At 40.3% G+C, this 18,700-nt stretch overlaps 1 protein-coding gene across 1 annotated transcript in view; it reads left to right on the top strand.

Annotated features, from left to right (window-relative positions):
• Positions 1-18,700, top strand: part of cpne5b (copine Vb) — a 157,158-nt gene that overhangs the window by 19,520 nt on the left and 118,938 nt on the right. Inside the window, exons 3-4 of the mRNA XM_085775897.1 lie at positions 13,450-13,490; positions 13,810-13,856. Of these exons, the coding sequence (XP_085632023.1) occupies positions 13,450-13,490; positions 13,810-13,856 (88 nt within the window). The remainder of the gene's footprint in view (positions 1-13,449; positions 13,491-13,809; positions 13,857-18,700) is intronic.

Here is an 18,700-nt window from a genome sequence, read left to right as displayed (position 1 = left end):
ATATATAAGAACGAGGGAGAAGGGTTAACAAAACAGCAAAAAAAGTGACTGGATTTGCATGGTTCCCCTTTAAAGGTCAGATTTTCTCTGGATACTTTGCATGTGAGGAAAACAACAGACAACAGCACCTTAACTGAATAAAACAGATAAAGGCAAAACCAGCACAAACTTCAGAGAGAATAAAACATCATTCGGAAATGGCTCCAACAGGAGTGCTACATTTATAAAGGGAGTGTTTGTGGCGAGGCAGATATTCACAGCATCTTTAATCAGACACGCTCTGTGTGTGTCTGAAGGTTTTCCCCCTCTCTTTACAACATTTAAATGTTACAAACGGCTGCTCCTCCATTATAACTGCAGGTTATCTATAAAAGGAGGAGGTCTCAGATCTAACAGATGGGATCTAAATCAACATTTATAAATTAACACCTCTCTGCTATCTGCAGGCAGAGAGAGGGAAGTTGGCTGGTTACCTTCAAATCAGCTTCAGCTTATAATGACAATTATTCAGCTGTGCTTTTTATTCACAAAGTCATGTCATTCATTGTTGTGCTTCCTGACTATAAATATCAAACTCCACAGATAAAGTGAACTGGCATGAAATTGGTTCAGAGGTGACTGCTATACTGTACAGTAAGATTGCAAGGGAAGATCTGCTTCTTCTAAAATGTCAAAAAATAAATGGTCAAATATGTAGCTACTGTTGTGTTTACATTTCACTTTGCATTCAACTCGACAAGTTCGTTCAGAATCAGCAACTTATCGCAGGTCAACTGACGTTGATTTCCTTCGTATACGTTCCTGTAATGCTCAGTGCATTAAACCTGTTGAAGCTCAGCGTCCATGGACTTCAATAGGGCGGTAGAGAATAGTTATTTTCACTGCAGCGAAACGATACGGTCCTTGGATAAATGCTGCAATTTTGTCAGTGTCTCTGGGAGTGAATGGAGCAGTGGGCGCGGCCTGGACGCTGAGTTTCTGCATGATGATTGGAGGATCTGTCTAAAGGCTGAATTCTTTGTTGATTGACAGCTATTTTGAAATAATCTACCAATGCATTTTTGAGTTCAGTCCCATTCGTATTTTGCAAGTGAAGTTGAGAGACAAGCTGCAGCCTGTTTATTGGTATCTGCTATTATACGTATCATACATTGTAAATAAAACATAGTTATAACATATCCTTGTTTCAGTTTAACATAATTCTCACATTTCCTTGTTTGAATTTAATAGTCTCGTTAGTCTGTTAATTTATTCATTCATACTGTAGGCTATAGGTCATGGGCATAATGGCAGACAATACTAATATTGTCAACCTGCTTTTGGCGAGGCCATTTGATCATCTTTCTTAAGAGGAAAAAGTAGCAGTAAATTGGTTTACTAACGTTTTGAGCACAGGGTTCAAAATGTACTTTTGTAATTTAATGGCATCAAATGGTCGTTTATTCAATGGAAGGAGAAAATGACCCAACACAGCCAATAATCTTTATCTTGATGCAGTTGTAATCACAGTTATGTGCATTTGTTGTTTGATTTTATGAATGTCTCAAAGGAGTTTAATTATAGAGCTTCCTTTGTAAACACTATAATTCATTCGATCTTTACAATACGTTCATCTTGTGGAAGTGAGACCATGAAATGCACCAATCAAACTTTTCTACATCATATTTTGTAAGAGCCTCAGCAGCTGCAGGAGGAGGAAGAAGATGGGATCAGGGGGTGTTTGTCTCACCAAATTACTGTGGTAGCTTGTTGTGGGTATAATCTTACTGCATCACCATAGTAACATGGGCTGCTCATCTATCATGTTCTGGAATAAATTGTGTTTATGTCATTGTAAAAGTATGAAAAAAACAACAACCCAAAACCCCTCATCTTCCTCACCAATTATGTCTCTGATAAGACGACAGAACCACTGCACCACCGAGGCTCAGGCTTGTTTTGCAGCATCAGAAAAAAGAGGATGGAGTCGTATTTTTTTGTGTTTAATTCAGACACTGAGACAAATGTTACGCATAAAAAAGCTTTGTTTACGCATTGTGGCAGAGCCAGTTTGAGATATACTATCAGATATAAACTGTATGTGCTGCATGTGGCATTTACTGCTCATCTTCACACTCTGAGTTGCAGCATTAGGGTCACAAACAAACACTGAGTTAATCAAAAGTGTAAACATGTGCTTTAATAAAGCTAAACGGTGCAGAGATTAAACCGTTTTTCTGTCACAGTCACGCCATCTGCAGGTTTTTGTTTGTTTGCTTTGGATTTGAACCTGTGACCGCTGCCATGTAACTGTGTGACTGGGATGGAGCGATTTTAAACGGGCGGCTGCAGGTCACGTCTAAAAATATATGTGTTGACTGAGTGAATGTTGGAAAATAAAAGAGCAGTGTCAGAGGGATGAAAGCAATTTGAGGCTACGTTTAACATGAGAGATAATGGAGAGACCATTAGAGGGATAATACACAGCCAACAGATAAACAGGAGGTGGAAACAACAGAGACAGAGGAGGAGGAGGAGGTGACATACACAACATGGGCTGTTTCATTTTAGACCAGTGTGCAGGAAACAACCAAAAAAAGACAGGAACTAAATTAGGAAAAGAGAGAAAGATTGAGACAGAAATGTAACTGCTGGATGTTTGCGTTGGTGAGTGATCATGTGTGCACACTGCAAACACACACACACAGCTGATAAATGTAAATGTTAAATGTCAAATTTGAATATGCTGCTGTTCAGGACACAAAGCTCAGTGTCATGACTCACTCAAAGGGGAAAGATGCAAGTTTGGTCGTTTGTTTTCTCTACAGAGCTCCCCCTACAGTTTCGGAGAGCATATTTAACAACACTGTTGTAAAAACTCGGGCTTGTGGACTTGAAAGCATAATTCCGCAGGGCATGTCCGTGCAAAGCTCAACTTTTACTACTGCGCCAAATTCACGTACATACACCGGGGCCACAAAACAGACTGCGCCATGACAGAAGATGTAAACAGCACACAAGAATTGTGGGAAATTTGCATGAGATCAGTAGGAAATTGGTACATGGTGGTACCCTCGACAATGAAAAACTTAATAACTACAGACATGTTGCATGGACTCATGGTCAGCTCACAGTAGGCTACGCCTGACTCTGTGGGGGCCCTAACCCTCCTTCTCTCCCCCCCTGGCCATGTGCATTTGTTTTCAAAGAAGCCAGTAAAAAGGCAATCTATGGAGCGATGTCTACCGAGGTGGGTAACGTTAACAAGAAATTGCGGATTACCGGGCGTGTTTGTGTTGTAGTGCCGTAAAGCAGACCATGTTTGTCATGACGCGAGATCTGGGAACACGGGTTGGATGCGAGGTTCTTTCAAGGTTGGTTTACAGCCAAGAGACCCTAGGTGAGAGGCAGAGAGCCTCCATTCTCCCCATAACAAGTCATTTTAATGTAATTTTTAATGAGGGTAAAAATCTTGCATAGTTTCCCTGTAAGAGAGATCAGGAATGGCGATAACACAGTTTTAATTTAAACAGCTTTTTGTACTTTACTTGCACTAGAGGAACATTTTAAAACTATTTTACCTTTAATATATTGCTGATTTAAATCCTGTAGCTCATATGGACTTCAATTTTGTACATGAAGAGGAGGTGACTGTTTAATAATTACTGTCAGAACTCATTTTTCAATGAGACACTGAATCCCAAAATAAATCAGATATTTGCATTATTGCTGTGTGTCATCTGCTCCGACACAGACACATACAGGTGGGTGGGTGGTTTTCAAAAAGCCTTTGACATTTTCTTGTTTGCACAAATGTGATTTTGTTTCACAAGAAAAAAAAAAAAAAAAAGTAAAGACGTGTGAGGCCAACCTCCACACTCTGATTTCTACTAATTGGTAATGACAGGCTACAGAGATGTAAATAAAATGGGAGGCACAGTGAACCAACAACAAAAACCAAAAGCAAAAATAGAACAGATTAAAGGTCAGGCCCAACACTGTCTTTATTAGGATTCATGTAACCAATCATTTTTAGACAATGTGAGAAAAATAGCAGCCACCTCTGCAGGAAACAGGAAACGGAGGCAGCGTCCATGTTGTCGGAGAGAAAGTTTCTGGCAGCAACTCACACTCCAAACCAGTATTAATTACTTTGATAATGAAAAACTGGATAGAAAGAATAATTACGAGATAACAACATTTTCTTTTTCTGGTATCAGAGTTACAGTTACATAAGCAGAACTGAAGTCAACTCGTCTCTGAAACTCTTTCTTCAATGGGCCTTTATGAAAAGCTGAAGTGTCGTTCTGCGGTTTTCTTTCAGCACCTGCACTGAGAAACTGAAACCTAAGTTGATTTTAACAAACAATAATTTGTGGGCTTTGAGAGAAAACGACACGACAGGCAGCTGGATACCGATGCTGCATTTATGTGAAACACATGGGAAGTCGTGTTCATGGTATGTTTGGAGCTCAGTTCAAGTGATTTAAGTTGTGAGAAAACTGCCTGCAGCTTTTTGTGCAGGGAGAAGCCTCTTGTGGGTTTTGTACAAAATAGGATTCATTATGTGTTTTCAGCTTGGATGCTCAGGAGCTCAGGTATCACAGAGCTGCTATCTGAAATTTGACCAAACTCAACTTTTATGACTTTTATTTTGAAAAATCTGGATCAAATCTTGGCATTTTACCAGTGACTCTTCACACCTTCAGTCGGTGCCGATCAATGACCTACTGTATTAGTCACATGGTTTCAGAGACGGTGATACAGCACTTCCCGGCAGTATTCATCATGAAACGCTGCCAAGACAAATTTACTTGAGGACTCGTATTGAAACAAAAACAATGGAGGAGAAATGAACAGGGATTTCTGCATCACATTGTTTTCTGGATGGACGGGATCCAAATGTAACTGAACATATATTTGGATAAGGGCTGAATAAATTAAAATGAACAAAACATCCAATTATTAGAAACAATACTTTCCTGGAACATTTTTTTGTTGCATACAAGCACGATGAACTGAAAACAGTGAGTTTCTTTCTGCTGGAGTCATTGCAGCTTTGTAAAATTTCTGATTAGGATGAAAATGACTTTTAAAGTCAGTGTGGAAGTCTGTGCACTAATTTGTTAATTTAATTATCTTGCTTGTGTAGTAGTCCTACCAATTCCATTATTATTCTTTTTTAATTTAGATCAAACTGTAATGAAAAGTTGTATTTGACTTTGCTGCTTGGTGTTTTTTAAATGCTGCAACACTTGAGTTGTTTTGACCGTGACACAACATGAGCTGATGTTGTTTTTGTGACTTTGAACATACAGGGAAAAACACAAGGTCTCGGTGTTATATGTTATTTCCTCTTTTTTAATCAGTGTCTTCTCACCTTGCTCTTGGAAACTGTGAAAGGAGGAGAGAGGGGGGGAAACACAGGAGAACAGAAAAGATCAAAACAGATTGAAACACAGGTGAAGATCCATGACAATAACAACTGCAGAAGAAAATGAAAGAAAAAATGAAACAGAAAGCAAAAGCAGAGAGGCCTGCAGGCTTTGGCATTTTGAGTGAGGGCTCTCATGTCACTGTAGTGACCAAGCGAGTAAAAAAGAAAACAAGCGGGGTAATAGTGTTGGGTACACACCGGGCCTCTGGCAGGCGTTAAGAAAAGGTCAAGCAAGCATGATGGAGGTGTAACATGAGCACTCAAAGTCACAGCCAGGGGTCGGGAGATTAAGGAAAAACAGATTCATAAGAATTGTGTTATAGTACAACAGACAGCGAAAGACAGAGCAGAGGAGACAGAGAGCCAAGACAAAACATGACAGAGAGAGAGAGAGAGTTTGCTGTCAATCTCTGTTTTCATGTGTGATGGCAGGAGGCCAGACACAGAGAGTGTGAAACACATGTCAGGTGAAAGACTGGAAATCCTCTCAGTGAAAGAACTGGAACAACAAATCCACGTCCTGTGATATGAAGGAAGGTGGTTGTGTCTCATAAAGCAGCTCTGGTTTGAACACAGCTTTTGCTTTGTCGACTGGATCAGACTAGATTCATTCTGTATTGACTAGTTTTCACTCCTGTAGACAGGGACGTGCACATGACTATAGAGGGGCAGGGGCTCAACATCAGAAAAGGGCAGTACCTATGTACAATTTTTTCAGGCCTTAATATCAAAATAAAAAAAAATAAAAAAATTACAGTTACTATTTAGTCGGTAGAGAAAGCCTGCACGCCTTCAGGACTGCAGTCAACATGCTGGACCAATTTCCCAACTTCCCGAAACAGAGTCATGACTTCTGAACTGGTAGCCTAGGCTAAGGCTAATATTGGGTGCACATTAACATGGCTTGCAGAAAAAAAAATCATGTGAGTGCAAGTGCAAAATAGAAGTAGGCTAAGCCTACAGGCTACACACACAAAACCAAGAAATGACTACTGTGACTGCTACTGTGCATATTTCAGAACAGCAGCAATATTTACAACAGCAAAGTCACAATTACCAGTAACTCAACATCTGGAAACAAATTCAAATAGTCAGTGAAATCAAGCGGAGTGAGTGATTCCTCCTGTTGCTGTTGTTCACTACATTCAGGTGATGTTAGACAGAGGACGGGGTGGGGCTTAACTCTTAACAAGCAGTTAGCTAAACAAACACAAATGGGTCTTTTCTGAAATATGACTCAATCCAGAGTCCCCCATATGGGGGACTTGAAGACATGCATAACAATAACAAAGCCCCCACTGCACTGATTATGAAAGAATATGGTCATATTATACGTCAAATTAAACAGCAGAAGCTGGGCTACAACGTGTAAAAACCATGTTTATATGACCCAAACACAGCCCAAACACTACTCAAACAAACAACTAGACATCAAACTTCATAAAGCACCTCTGTGTGGACCCAGTCGCCACATTTCTGGCTCGTATACCAGTCCCTCCAGGAATTCGCGATGTTGCGATCGCAACAATTAACGCAAATTCAGCCAATCCCCGCAAATTTTTGCGATCTTGCAATTTTGTACAATCACCGCAACTTTTCCGCAAATTGGACCAATTGTCGGTGCTTTCCGCGAGTTACACAGCAGAGAGTCCGAGTCTGGACGGAGCGGTGGTTGAAAGTGAGTCCACGGAGGAACGGCGTGGCTGGGCTGACGGCAAGAAACTTGATACAACGCGCACAAAGTGATAAGTAAAGGAACACAAGCTGAGTTGAACGTGTTGAGTGTGTGAGTTGTCCTGGTTGACCACCCGAGGCTGTGTGTCAACCCCGCAGCACTCGCCGAGGGGGAATCCAGTGAGTGCGCCACTGCAGGGCCAGAGCGGAGCAGCCGGCGGCCAGGTGCCCCTTCCCCCATCCTAAGGCCCTGGCCCTGGACTTGAGTAGCCACCCTCCCCCTTTTTATTCAAAGACTGGACATTTTAAAACAGTTCTTTTACCACGATTTTTAAACAGACATTTTAATTAAAAGTAAAACAACTTTCAACTCTATATAATTTTCCTGTGCCTTTCTTAACAAGTGGAAAATTGCTGGTATAACATGACCTCACATTAATTTGTGACATTTTCCTTTGATTTTTAATTATTCAGAACAAAACTGCAACTTTTTTTTGCAACTTTCGCTATCTCCCGCAATTTAATCGCAACAAAAGCGCTTAAAACATCGCAACATGCACCGCAATTTTTTCAAAATGTGGCCGCAAAATCAGGCATTTTAGGCCGCAACAATCACAAAAAAAGCCCGCGAAATCCTGGAGGGACTGGTATACAACTGTACATAAAGCAAAAACACATCAGCGACCTCTCATCTGAACGTGAACATCGGGGCGTCCCCCAGCAACAGCAGCTAGCAGCAGCAGCTAGCAGCAGCACGGCAGAGGGAGAAGACAACAACCAGCAAAGTCGAGCAAAAACAGACACTGCGTGGCCAAAACATGGTCGTACATTTGCTCTTACCTTTGCTGTTTTGCCGTGAAAAGGTTGTGTTATGGGTAAATCCACAATATTTCCAGTTGAACTCTGCCTAGTGTGTACATCTGAACTAGCCGGGCCGAAACCCGACGGCGCTAGGACCCTACACGGAAGCCTGCACGGAAGCCTGGTGCGCGCGCATACAACCCCACGTTGGCCTGCACGTGGATCTGCTGATCTGACTGGTTCATGGCTGGCACATGGCTGCCAGTGCGGCCAATCACATCGACCTGGGTCTAGCGTCATTCCTCTCTCTCTATTGGTTAAAATGAGCCGCCCCTCACTCGAATCGACCACTGCGCTGCAGAGATAGAGGCTGAAAGCCAAACCCACCCAGAAGCTGCTCTGAGAGTGCAGCAGTACGCAGAGAGACTGAATCAGACTGAATCCACTTATGTTAGTTATTTCCAATCGGTTCCAGTAGATTTATTTTCAGTTAGTTTATCCAAATTGTGTGAAAATAAAGATTAAACAATAGTTTATAGTAGCAGGTGGTTCCAAGCTGTGCCAAAAATGGACATTTTGGAAAGTTCGCCTGGATATTTTGTAGTAAAATCTCAATCATTTTGTCCTGCTTCAATTAATCAGAATCAACCACTGCAGAGACAATGTTCACATGTTGTACAATGATTTTATAGAGAGTTTGAGCTTCATCAGCATTATTCTAAAGGGCACTCATCAAAAATATGATTTTTTTTTTAGGCGAATATTAATTTTATTAATTTTTTTCTGTGTGTCATCTTCATTTACTCTTCACCAGTAACAGATATACTGAAATTTACACATTTCAGCAATTCCTCATTTTTTTCCCTTTACTATGACACCAAAAGTATTCAAATAGACCTTGTGGTTGCAGAGATACACTCATTTTATTATGGATATGCAATTTTCGAGAAAAGGCCTAAAAAATAGGCTGTTAAGCTCGTTGAATAAGTGGACGGTGACTTGTCAGAACTGACAGGAAGTTATGTTGGTGGATTTATAACTCACAAGATTCGACACAAGTCTCTCCACTGTCACGTCTCATCTACATGCGGCACACACAGAGTTATCGACGAGGCAGCTTCTACTTCTCTCTCTCTCTCTCTGGACGTGCATGTGAGGGAGCGCGCACCGCGGGGCAGCTCCCCCCCCCCCCGCCCCTCAGTGAGGGACAGAGCGGAGCAGCAGCGGACAACACACACACACCAACCTACATACACAATACCGTGTGTATTACAAGGAAATGCGTACGGTAGATAACCTAGATAACCGTGGCATTTTTACAGCGCGGTTGTTTACATCCTCATGCACAACAGGAATGCATTTATTGAAAAAAAAAAAGGGCACTTTTTAATACGAGGCAAAAAGGGCAGGGGCTCAAGCACCCTTTGGGCCCTATGTGTGCACGTGCCTGCCTGTAGAGTTGTTGGGTTTGGGTTGAGTTATATACAATACAGTATGTTACCGTACGTGACATATAAGTTAAACTGTATATGGGTCTATTTTGCGTATTCATTTTCTCCCCTTGCTCAGACCACTACTTAATGATGTACAGTATGCTTAGTTGAGCATTGTTGATATGTAAATTCAGAAAATAAAATAAAATCTGATTATTAAATAAATAAAACATCACGCGAAGGAGAACTGATGTTCTGAGGTCAAAACACAGTCATGCCAAATATTGATTAAAACTTCAAACTATGCATCTCGTTGTTTGTTTCAATGCCCCAAACTTTTGATGCACTGCATTAGTGTTTTTTGGCATTTAATGGGCAGCTTATTCTAGGATTTATCTGTCTAAAAGAAACACATAAAGTGCCTGTAGTGGAAACAAAAAGGCACTACCTGCCGCCATTTGTCGATTAAACAGCAGTCAATCTTAATTTCCTGCTTCTCATTGCACAGTGTCACTTTAGTGGATTGTCTCTTCTCAGGATTTATTTAAGTATATTTGGTTGTGGATTGTCTAGTGGCATGGCATATGTTTGTAATACAGGCTGGAAACCATTTTATCTTCTGGGACAATAAAGATTAAGATCCCCTTAAAAAAAACTGTATAATGGGTTTATATACAGTATATCTCATATGGGTCATGGAAGAACCGTTGTAACCCTTTATAAGGCACTCGTTGAAATATAGATACAGCTAAAGGAATATTTCAGTAGATGTTCAGCCACCGGACATCAGAAAGATGTTGGACTCTGAACTTTAACATCGGATATTTATTAGATTCTAGTTGGAAATGTTAATCAGTTTCCTCCAAGATTTTAAATTTAGTTTGAACACTGTGTCACAGAGTGAAATCTTCCACTTCATGCTCCTAAGACAGAAAATCTGTTAACAGCCACGTCATTGCTCTTAGAAAGTCAACCTCAACGCAACATCTGAAAAAAAACAAAAAAAAACCCTGTAAATCCTCTTAACGATGGCTGCATTAAGAAAACCGACTGGTTGATCCAACACAGAGATGTTGAAGTAAAAAAAAAAAAAAGAAGCAGTTAAGAGAACATCACAGAATGACCCCTCTCTGCAGCATGTTTCATCCTTAACACAGACACACTTCAAAGGAAATGAACACTTCTCTGTCAAAAGTCAAAAACTGATTAACTTCTCTGTGGCGTCTCAGATAAAAGACTCTTGTACATCTCTGAGTCCGACAGTGAATTTCAATGACTATCCAAAGAAGGGGAAGTGAGACACAATAAGAGGGTGACTATGTTTTGACACTAATGGTTTCTAAATTAAAGATCAAAAACATTGTATCTGTCGATTTTACAAAGAAACATCTCATTTCTCAACTGTGTTTTAACTAATGTGTTGTAAACAGCAGTGCAGACTGTAAAAAAAAATCATATGTAAAATAAATGAATTAAAATGCATCCTGAAAAACAATGCATGCAGATGATATCCTTCTATGATTGCATGGTTGAGGTTATAACCGTATATTTTCCTATGTGAAGCACATTTTAACATGGAGGCAATCATCTCAGAAAGGACTGACAGAGACTGGAGGGTGGAGCGGGACAAGAGAGAGACCATTGACAATGACCTTTCTGGATTTTCTTTGTCCTCGCAGTGCACAAGCTTATAATTTCCTGCTTCCAGCCTTTCATGAAAATCAGTGCTGCAGGCGCTAATCAGAGTTCAGGCTCAGAGGATTCCTTTAAAAAATGTGATCTGTAATAGGAGACCAGCTGAAATTATGACATAACAGACAATACCTGTTGTAAATGGGAAGCTAATTAGCAGAATCAGTGGTAGAAATTAAACTGACATATTTTAAGAGATGAAATGTTATATAAAAATCTGTCATCTTGCTGGATGCTGTTGCAAACAGGGGGTGACGGTAAAGGAAGTAGTTTGGAGGGCAGAGAATGAGATAAGCATATTCAGTCAGCCAATATATGAAATACCAAACCCAACTATTTCCGTGCTAATTTGTATCTGTGAATGTTTGAAAGAATGGATGCACATGCAGAAAGAATTAAAATATATCTTGAATGGTGCATCATCATAGACTGTGGTTTCATGTGCGAGTGCTCTGCAGAACGTGATGTTTGCTATAATTTATCTCCAACCACACAGTAAAACTACCTTTAAGTAGCACATGGAGTCACTGATTAAAACCACAAACACATGAGTGTATTGATTTGAACATCCCCCGCGAAGTGTATTGACAACATGTCGTAGTCATCAATGTCTTTTGTCAAGTGTTTAGTTGATTGTTTTAACATGCAAGTCCAGTGTAAACACAGACTGACAGTCGTCTGAACCATTGACTGTAGATAAAGATGGACACCGCTTCTGTGATGTCACCTAAATGTTTCTAAGGAGTGGTTTTAAGACTGGGCTGCTCTGGAGTTGTGTTTGTGGAGTTAAAGGAATAGTTTACCAAAAAATGAAATCCAGTCATTATTGACTCACCCTCACGCTGATGAATACTCATATTTTTTTATTCTCAAAGTGCATCTGGAGACCCGGGAGGCCGGTTAATAGTCCAACGAAATCCTTATATGAGAGTCAATAGCGCCCGACACAAAAAGGTCCATCAAACTACACAAAAACCCTCTAATATCCCTCCGCTGCAATCCAAGTCCTGAAGGGATATAGTCCAGAGTTTACTCGAAACGACATCACCTGTATTGAATTTGCCTGGGGCGCGATAATACAGTGAGACAGAGTGTTTAGGCTGTAAAAATGTCCTAAATTACGTTGTTTACAGTAAACTCTGGACTATATCCCTTCAGGACACTTGGACTGCAGCGGACGAGCAGTGTGGAGGAATATTTCAGGTTTTTGTGTCAGGCGCTATTGACTCTCATATAAAGTTTTCATTGGACTACGAACCCCCCTCCCATGTCTCCAGATGCACTTTGAGGAATAAAAAACTACTCTGGAGTATTCATCAATCTGAATTTCATTTTATGGTGAACTATTCCTTTAAGACTGAATTTGTGGCACCCATGCACACACCCATCTGTCAATCAAAGCAAAATTATGCCAAAGAGAGACCAAAACAGTCTTTTGCACCAGGCTGCAAACGCGAACATTTGGACATTTTAACATGGGAGTCAATGGGGATTGATTCACTTTTAGAGCCACTTGTGCTCTGGCTTCATTTTTTGCTGCTTGGTCTCGACTCTTCAACAACAACTACTCTAACAACACAATGTTTACTGGAAAGTTTCCAAACTTTTTTCTTGTTTCTCTGCAGTGTGATGGAGCTCAGCTTGTGTGTGGCTGTGTATTTCTGTCCAAACCCCCACTATCGTTTTAACTGGCAGCTGCTGTCAATCAAACATAGACATGTTCCTCCAGCTGGGGGGCAAATTAAAACGAGGAGGAGAGAGCAATTCTTCCTTTCAATAATGAAAACCTAAAATGTTGACATTACTTTGCACCACAAAAAGACTGATGACTACATGAGCTGTCCAATTTCCAACCGACAATGTTGTTTTTTTCTGACCACGATCGTTCCCTAAAACTTGCTGTGCATTTATCACTGCAGCCATGATGACGACAAAGCTCCACCAACAAAACCGTGATGTTTCCCTGAAATTAAATGGTTTTTGTTGCGAGGCCGACTGCAGAGCAAAACCACCATTAAAAATTGATGCTGCATGTGTGGATGGCCGGCGTTTTTTCTTCCTGCTTTGCTGAATGTTGGATTCCTTTTCATTTTAAAGTCACATCCCCACCTATTGTGTGTTTTTACTATAATGTGTTTTTTTACTCATGTTGTCTTCTCAAAATGTGAAAGGGGGAGACTTATGCATGTTTCATGTGACTCTACAATCAGAGTTTGACTGAAGGAGAAATGAAACACAACAAAACATATTGTCAGAGCCACCAGAAAGTACAAAAAATATATAAATATGACAATAATAACAACAAACCGGATAATTATATTGATGATTATGGGGCATAAGGCTTGAGATGTGGTATACAGTGTGTTTGTATGTCTGCACTAAAGTCAAGATACATTTGCATAAAAGTGAAACGTCTTTGATTCTGTTTTCCAGAAACCTGCTGGATAAAGACACGTTCTCCAAGTCAGATCCATGTGAGTATGTTGTAAACACTCAGACCTTCCTCTTTCCTCCTCCTTCTTCCCTGTCACTGAGGTGTTTATGTGTTTTTGTCGATATGTTGCCCTGTGATTTGGGAAATCCTTGTTTTGCTCCGAGTGCAGTGGCTGTTTGTTCACTTCAAAACCCTCACATCGATTTCCCATTTTGAATCATGCGTCTGCATTTCTCTGATTGTCCTTCTCCTTTCCTCTCTTCCTGTTCCTCATTTTCTGCCTCTTTCTTTTTAGAGAAAATTAAATTTCTTTTGCAATATTTAATCTCTTTTTATCTTTGTCTGGTACCTTTTCACAGTATGCGTTCTCTACACACAAGGTGTGGAAACCAAACAATGGAGAGAGGTGAGCAAATGCACACACACACACGCACACACCATGCACACACACAATATAAAGTACAAAGAGAAGAAACGACTTCTGTCCAATTAGCCTCTTACTGTGGTCACCATGTGTATGTGTGTGTGAGTGTGTGTTTATGTGTGTGTGTGTATTTGACGAGTGGCTCCAGTAAAGACATATTTTGACTGGGAACATGCAGCAGCAGTTACAGTCCCCGGCTTTAACACTTCATTAAAGCTGTTCTGATATCAGTTGTCTGAAAATGCCAGGAAAGATTCTCTAATTGGAGACTTCAACCAACAAAGAAAAAAAAAACCTGACAATGTAATGATCAATATGTTGACATTTTGGATACTAAACAGCACACAGGGGAGGCATTAAGCCAGCTCAAACTGTGCCTGTTTGGTTTAGGCTGTGCAGCATTTCCATCCATTTTCTCGGTTAATCATCTCATTCTTCTGTCTGTTTGTCCATTAATTCTTTTCTTCTGTCCACACAATAAACATTAAATGACGTCTGGTGAATAATTGAAGTCGGGAACCAATAACTATTCTATTTAAAATGAAACCTGTAACTTCTCGTCAGAGAAAAGCGAATAAAGTCTAATGTCCAAGCTTCATCTGAGTGTCTGCTGAGGGTAGACTATTTATGGACATTTATTTGAATGAGTCAATGCAAAAATTAATGTTACAAATCATAGGATTGGCAACTATTAACGTCTCATGAACAAACTGTAAATCCCCACTATGCAGCTGATGTGTATTAATCCATAGGTAGAAAGAAATCCCCTCAGCAGGTGCATTTCCTCCTGTTTGAGTAATGTTTGCTTTTGACTTCAGAAAAGTATTAAAAAAGTAATTAGTCTAGTATATATATTAGTCTGTATATATTTCCCAGCCTGTTTGTCAGGTTTTACATCATTAGTGGGAAGTAGCTGGGTTGGGGCTAACGGCCATGGAGAGGTTAGAAAAGTCAGAACATGTGGAGACATGAACTGACACATTATTAGTTTTGGTTTTTTAATGGGATTTGTTGATAATAAACACAAAATATATACATACGACTTTTAAGCGCCGAGCTGCAGATATGAAGTAAAACTACTGACATGAAAAAATAAATCATAAGATAAAATGGGATGTTATTGTAATAATTGAGGGAATAAGAGCTCAGAACGTAACAAATGACAAGAGATGTTAGTGTAACCGCCCCCCCACCGCCATATGCAACACTCCTCCACCTGTGTGATAAATTGCCTGTGAATAAGACACTAAAAGATGATCAACATTTCTCAGCAGAGAACAGAGAGGCAGCATGATGAATATCCAGAGTGTGATGTTGACTGGTTTGTGTTTGTATGATTTATAATGTCGTCTGTTTTCAGTTTCTGTGGAACTCTGAACTTTTGTTTTTATTTTATGTCTCTATTTATAAATGTGTGCTTGTTATAGAGTTAGGAGTATGTGTGTGTATGTGTGTGAATACTGTATATAAATAAATGTCCATCACTGGTGCCCGCCCCCATGTTTGACATCATTATTCATCCCATGGTGCAAGTTGTCAATGCAGAGCAAGTTGACCAACTTGATCCAGAGTGGATGTATAATGGATAATGATTTAATGGAAATCATATGTATTCATAGAGTCAGATGACCCATTTCATCTGCTGCTCGTGTCTTTACCCACTCAGAACAGATGGCTGTGTGGGCTTTCATTCAAATGTAGCTGAGAAATTGCGGGGGACTCTGTTATGAGAGAGAGAGTGTGTGTATATATACTGTATGTGTGTGTGTGAGAGAGAAAATGTGTGTGCATATGTGTGTATGCTTAATGCATAAGCTGTATGCATATGTAAAGACCTCACTACAATAAAAACTCCTCTTTGTGCCTCTACTCTGACTCTTGTAAGACAGGCTGTTAGTCCAATCAAGCACACAAAACATAATTAATATAACGAGCGTTTCACTTTTACTTTCCAGCCAAATGATGCTTCATTCTGTCATCTTCGCTGACATGGGTCTATAAATAGAAACATTTGAGCGCGTCCTCTCTCCTCACGGAGATAAACCATCACATCAACAATCATATTGTTGAGGAGGAGAGGGTGTTGATGCGGCTCCAGGTGAAGCTGTGTGAGTGAAACCGAACAGGTGACTCACTGTGACCTGTACGTAACGTTTCCTGACAGCAGCCTCCAGCTCCGGGCTCAGGTTAGAGCGAGGCTTTATCATGGAGCAGATCACGCCTGTCACATTAATACTGTTGTATTATTGGCTTCATGAGATGAAGAAAGTCTCCGCTGTTTTTGACTTTCACCGTGTGAGATCATAGACCTGAGTGATTGAGCTCCTTCCTTCCTCAGCCGGCTCCTCCAGAGTCAAGTGCTCTTACTGTGATTTTACGGTCGGGATGATTGGAGGGTTTTTCCCGGTCTAGAGGCCGTTTTCCTGCAGAGTTGATCGGTGAAGTGTGAAAGCTCTTATGTAACTTGGCTGCAACACTGAAATCTCTGAAACTGGTGGCAGAGCAATTTGACTCGTTATCAGTTCGTATAATGCTTTATTTAATCGATCAATTTCGTCATGAAATAAGACACATTGCTAATGTGAATTGGAAACCAATTCTGTGTTTTACAACTTAGAAAACTTAATTGACTGTCTCCGAACATGTAAACGCACCTGTATGTTACTGGTCTATACATCACTCTTTCATTCTTTAGTATTTTTATTGTTGTTTCCGTTTTTGTTTCTGTTTTTTGCTGCTGAATCATAGCAGAAAATACAATTTTTGTTTTCATATTGCATATTATTTAACATTTTAACATCTGTAAAATCCATGTCTATGTCTTGATGATAACTGTAGAAAATGTTTCTGAGAGGTGAGGCTGCGTGACTCAACTGTTGAAGGTGTTGTTTCGGGCGCAGGAAACTTAAATTGGGTGATAGAAGTATGAAGAAAAAAAAGTTACAGAGGAAAAAACACTGAAGTCTCAGTGAAAGCGAAACTTTCCAAGGTTTCTACCTTTAAGTCTAAGTTTTAAAAAGCTACACGCTGTGTCATGTTCAAATCAAAAAGAGAAGCACTAATGAAACCAAGAGAGGAATCGAACAGAGCCTCAGAAAAATTATTATTAGCACGAGTTAAACTACAGACAGACTTTGTAACTGTGTTGTAGTTATTGTAGTTACAAGCAGTGTTGGGTGGTCATGCATCACACCGAAATACGTACTCACAGTGTTTACTATTTGGTCTGGAGTGAGGTACAGGCGACAGGCGACCGGGGAAGTGAGACGAATTGCAACGACAGGTTATTTCTGGCTGACTGATGTCCATTCAACTCAATTCAATTCAATTTCCTTTTATTGTCATCAAGCAATGAAGTACAACAAAATTTAGGTGCATCTATCCCAAAAGAAATATACAAAGTCACCACCTCTTTAGTGTTGGAGGGCTGACCAAGCTAACTGCTGGATGATTTGTTCCTACATACAAAAGGTTTATTATATGGTTGTGAAGGATGCAGTCTTGTTTAAATGCACATTTGATGACAGCTGAATGAGAAAATCTATTGTTGTAGAGTTTGAGTCAGTTGCACAACACTGCGAATCCTGTTTTTATCGTGGTAAATGGACATTTATACAGTATAGTGTATTTATATAGTGCTTTTCTGTCTACCCCCACTCAAAGCGATTTACATTACAGTCACATTCACACACCGAGTATCTTGCCGGCACACTTCAACATGTCTATCATGTGTGACTGGAGGAGCAGTGATCGAACCACCGGCCCTCTGGTTAGCAGACGAGCAGCTCTACCTCCTGAGCTCTGGAGAAACAGTTGTCAGATCCTCATGGACGTCTTTTGTCTTTATAAGACGATGTTTTGCTATTTTCTAATTCACAAACCACAACAGACAAAAAGGAAATTTGATGCGGTTTCGGTGCCATGTTCATTCACAGAGAGGTTACTCACTGGCTGCATCTGCCAAATGTTTTTTTTTTCGTTGTTGTTGTATTTTTTTATGCTTCCTCAGGCTTCAGCACTTTTGGGTCCATAAATTAGGTTCCCTGGCATCTTTCTGTGGCAGAGCTGGTTGAGTTCCTGTTGGCTTCCAGTGCGAATGTGAATGGCGCGGAAACAATTTACTGATAGTGGGGTCCAAAAGTACAATAGCACTTTGCACCGAGAGGAGGAAAAAGATCTCTAAATTCACATGAAGTTCTGGATCTGGACCAGGAGGCATGGATCAAATTTCTAATGCACTGACTCATCTTGGAGTGTTTTGTTGCTTTCATAAAAATGCAGTCATCGCCTCACAGACATTTTTTCTGCTATGTGATTGTGTTTCGACTCATCAATTTGTTTTTGGTTTTTTTGTGCCACTGGGGACCATGTGCAGCTCCGACACCGGCGTCCACTCCCACAGAAACAAACCTCATCAATTCTCCCTCCCATATTAAACTGCAGCACAAACAGCAGTTTACAGCCACACAACAAATAACAACTTTTACTGTGCAGCTGGAGGATCCAACAGTGCTGTTACAAAGGAAGCAAACTCACACCTGAAACCCAAAAAATGGTGAAGAGCAAAAGTCGTTTTTCTTCTGATGAAGTTTGAAGGTGTTCAGAAAAGAAAATTGATCTTGGGTCTTAACATTAGTGTCATCATTCATTTATCAGACAATGTAGCCCAAACTTTGTGCAAAATTCTATTTTCGAGTAAATCCAGGGTGAAAGTGGGTAGTTTGGACGCATGGAGAATTATGCGTCACGTTGCTCACGATTCATCAGCCACTGATATTGGATCCGTCATCCATCAATCAAACGTCTGAGACAAACGAGGAGACTCG

This window comes from Trachurus japonicus, chromosome 5, assembly GCF_045865225.1.
Source record: "Trachurus japonicus isolate A0001 chromosome 5, Traja_1.0".
In the NCBI taxonomy this organism is placed as follows: Eukaryota; Metazoa; Chordata; class Actinopteri; order Carangiformes; family Carangidae; genus Trachurus; species Trachurus japonicus.
Note: the sequence above shows the minus strand (reverse complement) of the source record. Positions and strands in the feature narration are given on the sequence as shown.